Source organism: Mus caroli, unplaced genomic scaffold, assembly GCF_978045245.1.
Source record: "Mus caroli unplaced genomic scaffold, Mus_caroli_1 scaffold_6, whole genome shotgun sequence".
Lineage (NCBI taxonomy): Eukaryota > Metazoa > Chordata > Mammalia > Rodentia > Muridae > Mus > Mus caroli.
This window is the reverse complement of record NW_028227261.1, coordinates 8,419,827-8,430,859: the sequence shown is the minus strand read 5'-3', so window position 1 is coordinate 8,430,859 and position 11,033 is coordinate 8,419,827. Positions and strand designations below refer to the sequence as shown.

The 11,033-nt window shown below is 51.7% G+C and overlaps 1 protein-coding gene across 1 annotated transcript; it reads left to right on the top strand.

The window, feature by feature from the left end:
• The first annotated feature begins 3,855 nt into the window (after window positions 1-3,855).
• On the top strand, window positions 3,856-10,350 carry Kiaa2013 (KIAA2013 ortholog). The gene is made up of 3 exons (XM_021161031.3): window positions 3,856-5,044; window positions 7,651-8,504; window positions 9,644-10,350. The coding sequence occupies exons 1-3, from the start codon at window positions 4,012-4,014 to the stop codon at window positions 9,659-9,661; spliced, it is 1,905 nt and encodes a 634-aa protein (XP_021016690.1). The 5' UTR covers window positions 3,856-4,011; the 3' UTR covers window positions 9,662-10,350.
• The last annotated feature ends 683 nt before the right edge of the window (window positions 10,351-11,033 follow it).

Here is an 11,033-nt window from a genome sequence, read left to right as displayed (position 1 = left end):
CCGTCCATGCTCTCCCAACCCCGCCTCTCTCCAAGTGGGCGAGGCCTTGATGTCTAGAAGAGGAGACTTAATATCATCTGCACCGCAGATGATATTATAAAAGTCTATAAAAGTCTAGCCCCAGCTCCCAAAAGAGAATCAGTTAATTCAACTTTCTGATCCCTGGAAGGAAATCTGAAAGTAGTCAAGGAAATTGCAGCGGTTAATTATGGGATGGATGTGGTGTGGTGGTGGTGGTGGGGTATCAGATGGATGGATAAGTGGGTGTGTAAGTGTGTGAGTGAGTGGATGGTTGGATGGCGGTATAGATGGATGGATGGGTAAGTGGCTGGCTGGCTGGCTGGCTGGCTGGCTGGCTGGCTGGATAGATGGATGATGGGGGGCCAGATGGATAGATGGGTGAGTGAATGGATGGATGAGGTGGGGATGGATGAATGAGGGCTAAGTGGATGGAGTGAAATTTTTCAGTGCCATTCATAGACAAAGTAAAAGCAGGTCAAAAGTTTCTGGAGCAAGGGTTACTGGTCCAGATGTGAGCCAAGCACATCTACATTTAAACAAAATCTGCCAAGCCGTAGAAGAGAGCTCAAACAGGGACCCTGGAATCTCTGTCCCACAGATTAGACCCTAGGGCAGGGTTCGGGAGGGCGGGGGAGGAGGGGCTTGACGAAATCAGGGAGTTAGGGAGGTTTGGTCTTTCACGAAGGAAACACGCATCTACAGGATGCTAAGTGGGAAAGGTTGTCTCTTCTGTATGACTCATTGTTAAAGATAGATTCTCTGCCTTGCAGATAGGTCAAAACAAGGTTGGGTGGGGTAGGGTGGGGTCTGCCCAAATCCTAGCACTCAGGAGGTAGAAGAGCTCCATTGTCCAAAGCCAGCCTGAGCTGCACAGCCAGACTCAGTCAGAGAAGGGAGAAAGGTGTCAGAGCGGGCTGGAATCCCAGCACTCAGGAGGCATAGCAGGATCAGGAGTCCAAGACATGCTCAGCCATAGAGCTAGTGACCATATAGCTTGAGGCTAGTGTGGACTGTGTGAGACCTCAACAACACACACCCACCCCCAACAAAGGAAAATTACAGACCAATGTTTACAATGATTATTTCCAAGTTGTGGAATAAACATGTACATAACTTATGCAGCATTTCTAGGTCATATTATTGGGAATCGTTCTTCTTTTCTTGTTTCTCTTTTTCTTGAGAAAGATGTACAATACTTGTACAATTGAAGAACCACGTGTCCTTTCTGGAAAATAAGAACAGGCTGGAAAAATGGGCATCCACCTCATTGTGCAGAGGTCCACTCACACTCTCACAGATGGTAGAAGAGAGGCCCACCAGCAGCAAACTCAAAGTCACAAGACCAACCAGAGGAAGAGACCTCAGCAGAATGTAGAACATTTGCTTCCTAGCTGGGACTTAGAGCCAGGAGCTGCTGCAGCTGGAGACAGGACTTGGCGCCAAGTATCCACCAGCATCCGCCGGGTGTTTTAGACCCAGAAGGTTGAGGACTGAGATCTCCAAACCCTTGGAGGAGGAAGTACAAGTGTAAATGGGGGAAGAACCAGGCAGCCGGTGTTGGCTGGCTCGATTTTCCAAGCTCTTCCTCCATGCTCACAACTGCCTTTCTCGTAAAGCTGTCACTTCTGTTTGCAAAACAAGAAACTAAGGCTCCGAGCAGTATCATCTGCCTGGCTTCACACACCTGATGTGGGACCACAGTAAGGAAGCATCAGCCAGCTCCCATCTAGAACTGCCTACAGCGATATACGCCAGATAGAAAACATTCCTGGGCAGTCATCAGAATCCAAATTAAAAGAGGGATCAGTTTTATAAACTGCCTGACCTTTAAAGAGGAAGAATTCACTCTTGTGAAGCCTGGCCTTACACTCTTTTGGTATCTGTTTCCTGTTTGTTTCATCAAATTGCTAGAACTTGAACCCTATCCAAGCTTCGTGTAGGGTGGCCTGTTCCTTTAAGCAAGAGGTGGTGGCTGCTGCCCAGATGTTGCCTCTAGTATTTCTAGTACGTGCTCCACGTGCTATGGACTGTTAAAGGCACAGGTCTCCAATTTAATAGGAAACTGCTGGACAACTTCAGGATGGGGAAGTTGTCCACACACACAAATATGCATGCGGTTTCCTCCTGTCATCCATTAAAAAGTGGAGCTGGAGAGATGGTTCAGCAGTTAAGAGACTGGCAACTCACAAGTGCCTGTAACTCCTGGGATCCCATACCATCTTCTGACTTGGACATACAACAATGTGCACATAGAGGAGTCAGCTCTCTCCTTCCACCACGTAGGTCCTAGGTACAGAAACTCAGGCCATTACACTTGCTGGCGAATGCTTTTACCTGCTGAGCCATCTTGCCATTAGATTTTTATTTTAATTTTAAGGTTCTGGGAAATCACTCGTGCTAGAGAAATACTCTGTTCTGAGCTAATAGTCTGCTAGGAAAAAAAAAGTGTGGTTGTTTTCGTTTGTTTTGAAATATGGTCTCACTGTGTAGACAGGCTAGCCTTGAACTTAGTAAAATCTAACTGCTCCTGCCTCTTGAAGAGTCAGATTAAAGACATGTGTACAACACCTGGCTAAAATGTGCTACTGAGCTCTGGGGTGTTTGCTTGCTTGCTTGCTTGCTTGTTTACTTTAGTTTTTCAAGACAGGGTTTCTCTGTATAGTCCTGGCTGTCCTGGAACTCTGTAGACCAGGCTGGTCTCCAACTCCGAGATCCACCTGCCCTGCCTCTTAAATGCTAAGACTAACAGCATGTGCCACCACTGCTGGGCTCTTGGCATTCATTTTTGTGTGAAAATAAAAATGGGTAAAAAGCTGGACAAATGCCTTTGATTCTAGAGACTGGGGATGCTGAGAAAGGATCTTTTGGGCCTAGGAATTGTTTGAAGTCCAGTCTGGACAACAAAAGAGAGATTCTGTCTCAAAGATAAATAAAAATGAAACAAAATCAAAACAGGATGAGCATTCTTCCAATGCGACACTGGCTTGCCACTTCAGCAAACAGTTTTCTGTCTGCCTACAGCCCACTAGAACCCACCTCAAGTGACCGTTCAATTGTCAACTGTGAATTTGCAACAGCCCGTCTGGCTCTGGATTGCCCAGAATCCAAAGTGAAAACAATCGCCCATTGTCTACCTAGAATTCAAAGTGGAAACAACCACCCCACTGTCTGCTCCAGTGCTCCCGATGAATTCCGCCCCCCTCGCCCTCCCCCCATATGGATGCTCCGGGTCTTGTCAAAGTATGAGATCTTAATGTTTCGTGTTATTTAATGAGTTAAAACTCAAGACTGACATCAAGAAAACTACTTGCTGTGTTCAAGAAACAGGTAGTCCTGGGCTGGATTTATGTCCCACTCTGGTGTACTCACAGCCAGGCAGGTTTGAAACGCTGTCAACAAAATATTTCCTAGGAAATCATTTTACAGTGCCTACCCTTCCTCCTCCTCTTCCTTCCCTCCTCCCTCCACTTCATTCCTCCCTGTCTCCTTCCCTTCTTTCTTTCCTTCCATTTACCCCTATGTCTTTTCTTCATTCAGTTAAATATAGTTTACAGAAACAGTACGTTCTTATTTTTTAACTTTAGGGCTGTTGAAACCATCAGCAGCAAACGAGGCGCAGCACATGTTGGGTTTGGCTTGCTCTCTGACTTTCTTTTCTTGCTCTCTTTTTTCCAACAAGCCGTTTGGACTCCTGCCCACACTCTTCCCTGCCCCGCCCCGCCCCGCCCCGCCCCTCAGTCCAGGCCCCACCCCCAAGTAGACTCCGCCCCTCTCCAAATCCCGCCCCTGGCCGCTTTTCCACCTTGTCGCAAAAGACTCAGCGACGCCTTACGGCCGGCGGCGTTTGACGTCTAAGAGGCAACCAAGAAGAAGGAGGAAGCGGTGAAGGTGGCTGCTGGGGTGGCTGCGGCGGGCGTCGAGGTGGGCGCGGCGACGCGGCCCGGGGAGTGAGCGGCGGCGGCCGGGCGGGCAGGTTGGGCGGCGGGCCCGATGTGGCTGCAGCAGCGCCTGAAGGGGCTGCCGGGGCTGCTGTCGAGCAGCTGGGCCCGCCGCCTCCTCTGCCTGCTCGGCCTCTTGGTGCTGCTCCTGTGGTTCGCGAGCTCCGGGGCGCGGCGGGCGGCGGGCGGCCTGCACCTGCCGTCCTGGGCCCGCAGCGAGCCGGGCGCCGCCGAGCCGTCCGCCTGCCTGGAGGCGGCCACCCGCGCGTGGCGCGGCCTGCGTGATCGCGGCGAGGCGGTGCCGCTTGGCCCCGGGGTGCCAGCCCTGGTGGCCAACGGCTTCCTGGCTCTGGACGCCTCCAACAACCGGCTGTGGGTGACGCCCGGAGAGCGGGAGCCTGCCGTGACGCCGGACTTCGTGCCCTTCGTGCAGCTACGCCCGCTGAATGTGGTGGCCGAGGCCGGAGAGGCGGTGCTGCTGCTGCGGGAGGGCCTGCTGCGCCGAGTGCGCTGCCTGCAGTTAGGGACCCCGGGCTCGGGCCCTGCCGCTGGTGTCCCCGGGCCCGCCTCGGCCTCCGGGCTCTCCGCGGGGTCGGGCCGGGACTGCGTGCTCCTGCAGGAGGACTTCCTGGCGCACCGAGGCCGACCCCACGTCTATTTGCAGCGCATTCAGCTCAACAATCCCACGGAGCGCGTGGCCGCGTTGCAGACTGTGGGGCCCACCGCGGGCCCAGTCCCCAAGTCCTTCACCAGCACCCTGGAGAAGGTCGGAGATCACCAGTTTCTCCTCTACTCGGGCCGGTCCACACCCCTTCCATCGGGGCTGGTGCACTTGGTCGTGGTGACCTCTAAGAAGTTAGTGAACAGGCTCCAGGTGGCTCCCAAGACACAGCTGGACGAGACGGTGCTGTGGGTGGTGCACATATCTGGTCCCATCCACCCCCAGGTGCTCAAAAGCAAAGGAGCCAAGGAGCTCAAGGCGCTGCAGGACTTAGCACGGAAGGAGATGCTGGAGCTGTTGGAGATGCCCGCCTCGGAGCTGCTTCAGAATCACCAGTACCTCTGGGCCCAGCTCTTCAGTCCCGGTGAGGCCTCGGTGCGGGCTTAGTGCCCAGCCACCACTTGACGTCGGTGTGCATACGGTCCACTTTAGTGGTGTCCCCCCCATGCTCGGTGGTGGGTGGTGGTCACACAGAGGGTTGCAACTTGGCCTTGATGTTCAACGGTTGGCTCTTCTTAAACACTTTGAAGCTATATGATCTTGGCTCTGTGGTCTTAGCTTTTTGAGCCTTAACAGTAAGTTTTATAAGGTGTTAGTGGAGGTTTGAGTGTAAACGTTCAGTTTTATTGTCTGTTCTTGGCCTTGAGGCCTGACCTGAGCCGGTGGAGGGGTTTGTTTTGTGAGGGGGAGAGAGTCAGTTTGTAAAGAAGAAACCATTAGGGAGATGCAGAGGCACTCTGTTTTGGCCACCGGAACCTGTTTCCGTCTGGCTTCAGCTTCTGACATTTGAGACTAAGATTCATCTTGCCACTGTGGTGGCAGCGCTAATGTCAGAATGCTGGAGACTTCCTCCAGTTCGTGAATGTGCAGGCCAAGCGAAAACTTTCTTTAAAAAACAAAAAACAAAAACCTCTTATTTATTCTTTGGAAATGAAAACCTTTCCTGTCAACTGTTTAAGAAAAGAAATACAATCCACAGTCAGTACTGAGTTTTGGTTTTCAGGGTTACAGTTACCATCACTCCCCTGTGGTTGTGCAGAGAGAGTTTTGTTCATTCAAGAGGTATCTCCCTGGCCGGGCAGTGGTGCCTTATGCCTTTAATCCCAGCACTTGGGAGGCAGAGGCAGTTGGAACACTGTCTCAAAAAGCAAACAAAAACAAACAAACAAAAAAAAGTAGCCCTGGCTGTCCTGGAACTCACTCTGTAGACCAGGCAGGCCTCAAACTCAGAAATCCACCTGCCTCTGCCTCCCAAGTGCTGGGATTAAAGGCGTGTGCCACCATTGCCCGGCTGGCAAGCAAGTTTTATTCACGAAGTGCTTGCTTTAGTCTGGTTTGGTAGAAGACAGGAACATGAACATTTTAAGAGGGACAACTCTGGAAAGCTCTGTGAAGAAGACTGGATTGTGTAGTACTGGTGAGGGTATGGGGTGGGAGGGCCACCCCTCTACTCCCTGGTGTAGAGACACTCAGTTAGGCCTGAGTGGCAAGAAGTAGCCAGTCATGTGACCAGAAAGAGGGCATTCAAGGCTGGAGACTGCCCTAAGCAGGTTAAGCCTGGTGCTGAGTAGGATCAGGGTGGTGTGAACTTGAAGCCTTGAGGAAGGACCAGGAGTTTATTCTGAGATGGGAGAATGGGAATGAGCAGAGTATACACTAAGGGGGAAAATGGGTACATAGACAGGGCAAGGGGTTCTTGGGGAGCCCAAGGGCAGGAGGAGACATCCCAGTTATGACATGGACATAAAAGTGGTGGGTCTTGGTTTTTTTGGAGGGAGGACTGTTGGACAGTGGTTTGTCTGTGGGAAGTGAGACCTGGAGGGCAGCTCCCTGATTTGAGGTTGTGAACAGTTCACCCTAAGTCAGTTGTGCCTGTCAGATACCCAGGTGGAGATGCTGAGGGGGGTGATTAGCCCCATGAGTCTAGAATCATTTTAATAGGGGGCCATGTCACTTAAAGCCACAGTGCTGAACCAGGTTAGGGTGCTTTCAGACTATAATCTAGCACTCCAGGAGAGTGAGGCAGAAGGATGACTGAGTTCAAGGCCAGCCTGTGCTACATAGAGAGCCTGCCTCCAAAAAGAAAAAAAATTGAATAAAATCAAATATTAAGATAGCTTTAATAGGAACTGGAGAGATGGCTCAGTGGTTAAGAGCACTTGCTGCTCTTCCACAGGATCTGGGTTTAATTCCCAACACACTTGTGGTGGCCACAATATACTATGACTCCAGTTTCAAGGGGTCAAGGTCCAAGAGACCTGCACATAAAAGATGCTTAGGCACACATGCATATGTACAAACATAAGATAAATTATAAGCTATAGTTATTAGAGTGGTAGAATAACCAGCCAGTATTGACTATAACACAGATGCTCTGTGATTGGGAGTTCTAGACCATAGGATTCACACCAAGTCCTGACAAGTGTATGGTGCTCTTGGTTCTGCCAGGATGTCTGCCACACTCCTGTTAGAGTCCCTATTAGTTAACTCTACGTTGCTGCAACAAAAGCAATTTGCTGAAGAAAGTTTATTTTGGCTTACAGTTCAAAGAGGGGCAACTCATCATGGTGGGAAAGACACAGTAGCAGAAGTAGGAGGTGGCTGGTCGGTCACACGGCTTCTGCAAGAGGAGAGATTCAGGAGAGATGAATGCTGATACCTAGCTACAGTCTTGGATCCCAGTCCATGGTATAGGACAACCAATATTTATGGTGGCTCTTCCCGGCTCAGTCTAATGTAGAAAATCTTACCTAGACATGCTCGGATGCTTGTTTCTGTGGTGATTTAAGTCCTACCACATTCAATCAAGATGGGCCATCTCAGGAAGTAAGGACAGCTCTACCACACCTGGGGCACTGCTATCTTTTATTGCTGACCCAAAGCTCTACCTTCTGTAGCCCTCACCTTTGTTCCACCTCTTCCGCCTCCAGCCAGGCCTTCCTCCCTAACGTGCAGCCTTTGGTATTACAGGTGTGGAGATGAAGAGGATCACAGATGCTCACACGCCGTCTGGCCTGACGGTGAATCTGACCCTGTACTACATGCTCTCCTGCTCGCCAGCCCCACTGCTCAGCCCCTCTCTGAGCCACAGGGAACGCGAGCAGATGGAGGCAACGCTCAACTATGAAGACCACTGCTTCAGTGGCCACGCCACCATGCACGCCGAGAACCTGTGGCCTGGCCAGCTCTCCTCAGTGCAGCAGATCCTGCAGCTGGCTGACCTGTGGAAGTTGACCCTCCAGAAGCGCGGCTGCAAGGGGCTGGTGAAGGTTGGCGCTCCAGGCATCCTGCAAGGCATGGTGCTCAGCTTCGGCGGGCTACAGTTCACAGAAAACCACCTGCAGTTCCAGGCCGACCCCGAGGTGCTCCACAACAGCTATGCGCTTCACGGCATCCGCTACAAGAACGACCACATCAACCTGGCTGTGCTGGTGGACGCTGAGGGCAAGCCCTACCTGCATGTGTCTTTGGAGTCCCGAGGCCAACCCGTCAAGATCTACGCCTGTGAGGCAGGCTGCCTCCATGACCCCGTGGAGCTGACCTCAGAGCCTGGAGGCCACACCTTCTCTGTCATGGTGACCCAGCCCATCACACCACTGTTGTACATCTCCACCGACCTCACACATCTGCAGGACCTGCGGCACACGCTGCACCTTAAGGCCATCCTGGCCCACGATGAGCACATGGCCCAGCAGGATCCCGGCCTGCCCTTCCTCTTCTGGTTCAGTGTGGCCTCCCTCATCACCCTCTTCCACCTCTTCCTCTTTAAACTCATCTATAATGAGTACTGTGGGCCTGGAGCCAAGCCCCTCTTCAGGAGCAAGGTAGGTTACCTCGATTCCTGAAGCCCCAAGCCGTTCTGTCCAAAAAGGGTAGCCTGGCCAGGGGACAGTCTAGGCAGTAATGAGAAACCCTTCCAAGTCGGTGCCCTCAATGTCATTTTCCATTATATCAATATCAAATCAGTATCAGATGTCCATTTGACAGCAGGCTGGTGGTGGTAGTGTGTGCCTGTTATCCCAGCATGGAAGATGCTGAAGCAGGAAGGTGTGAGCTACATATCAAAAACATACTAAGAAAAAAACAAACAAAACCCATTGCCCTTAGAGGTCAGGCCATTCCTGTGTGTGGACAATACAGTTAATCTTGTTAGCCTACAACATCAGGAGAGCCAGGTCCTCCCAAGCCAGAGTGCTGCAGAGAGGTAGACCAGACAGTAGATCTGTACCCCAGCATTTAGGAAGCCCTGATCCCACTCAGGGGATGGGCCCGTCCCTTCCACCAAGAAGCTCTGTGGCATCTGGTTTCTGGTTTAAGGCCAGGCTTTCAGGGAAAGCAGTCCTTGGCCCTCAGGAGCAGGCAGCAGACGGAGGCAGGTCTGAGTTCCTCATGATGGGGGAACCAGTGGAGACTTGGGTCGGAAAGCAGTGTGGAGAAGTTCTTCCAAGTAGCCAGCTTTTGACCAGCTATATAGAAAAGGTGGGTCTTACAGCCTCTGGAGCCAGGAGGCTTTCCCCCTACTGGCCAGTGCCCTCCTGCCCTTGTTCTTGCTTGGCATGTATGTTCTTATATGTCCAGCATACAATTGGGAAGACAACTCAAACTGCCTCTCTGAAGAACTGCCCATGCCTCTTACTGCAATGCCAGAGAGAGCCCAGCCAACGTGCCACATCAGCCCAAGGCCCTGGGCCAGGAGCTGTCTGTTTGGCTAGATCTAAGACATTATCCCTGTGGTCTGCTTCCCTGTCAGTGTGTATATTTTTCTATTTTGAGATGGCCTCATGTGAACTTGCTGTGTAGTAGAGGCTGATATGAACTCTGATCCTCTTGCCTCTACTTCCCAAGTGCTGGGATCCTGGGGAGTGTTCACCCCTGTGCGTGGCTCCCCCTCCCTCCCTGTAGCTGTTTCTGCAGCTTGGCTGTGGGTTGGTGGTAAACAGTGCTCTCTTGTTTCACTGAGCAGGAAGATCCCAGTGTCTGAGTGAACCTCGAGTCCTGCTCTCGGCCATCGTTTGCACAAGACACCCAGCACTGAGCATCCTGCTGCCGCATGAACAGGGAGCCTTTGGAAGGACCAACCCTTTGTGCCTTGTGGGGGACAGTGGCTCAGGAGCGCTGTAGGTACAGGAGTCTGCACTGGAGGGAAGGAGGGCCGAGGACTTGTGTAAGTTTTCCAGTCAGTAAACAAACCCATAGGGAGCATACTTGAAGCTGAGCGCACCCCTCCACTTCCCCCATTTCTTCTTCTATCCCAGGAAATAGATCCTTTTTGAAGACGTGTTTAGGAAAAAATTGTGTTCTTTTCCTAATTTAATGTGTTCTTTCTTGAATGGATTTCTAATTTATTTTTGTTGAAGTTTTGCTGGGTGGCTTTTCTTCCACCTTAGATCAGGACTGTTGGTGACAACAACCGATCCCTGCCGCCTCATTGGCACCCAGAGGCCCCACAAAGTCTGAAGGCTGGGCCTGAGCCCCAGATGGCCACCCTGCCTGGGGAAGGCGTGGCTCCCTGGTTTGCACATTGCCTCTTTCTTACTTTGAGCCAGGGGTCTGTGCTTTTGTACTTTGGGTCCCTGGGAGAGGTGTTTAACTTTCTAGTGATGATGGTTGTTGGGTTTTGAAATACCAAAGCTTTTTTGTTCTTTTTTAAATAAACATCTTTCAAACTTCCATTACTGGTCTGTGTGTGGTTAAACCCTTGAGCACATTCATCACACCCCCCCATCACTAGATTCTTGGGGTGGTCTCCATCAGTACAAGCCGCCTTCTCTTGTGGCTGTCAGTTGTGCTGCTTCAGGGCCTGGAACATCTCCTCAGCTCTGCTGTAGGCTTCTCCTTCCTTCCCTGCCCTAAGGGTTCTGGACCCTCCAGCCCTGGGTTTTTCCAGCTAGAGGGAAGAGGCAACAGCCTTTGCTCACAGGAGGAGAGGGATCAGAAAGGGACTAAAGGGGTGTGTGAGGGGATGGCAGCCCCTGCTGGCGGCTTCACCCTTGGAGTGTCTCCCTCCACCGCACCCCCCCCCGGGGGGGGGGGGCTTCCCTGACTTTGTGACTCACCAGGAAGCCTGGCCTGATTCCAAGGATTTGTGTGTCTACCACAACAGGTGTTCAAGAGTAAACAGAGGGCTAGGGCTGTGTTACAGGCAGCTCCAGTCCTTACTGCTTTAGTCCACTGGCTGCATGTCAGTCAGGACAGGAGCCATCTAGAAAAGGCTAAGGCTAGCAGGTGGCCTTCCTGGAGGTGGCCCACCTTTTTGCATGGACTAAGATGGGTAAGCTCTGGGAGGGAAGGCCTCAAGAGACTTCATCCCAGGATTGTTTCTTGCTATTGATATGCTTTTCCTATCATTATTA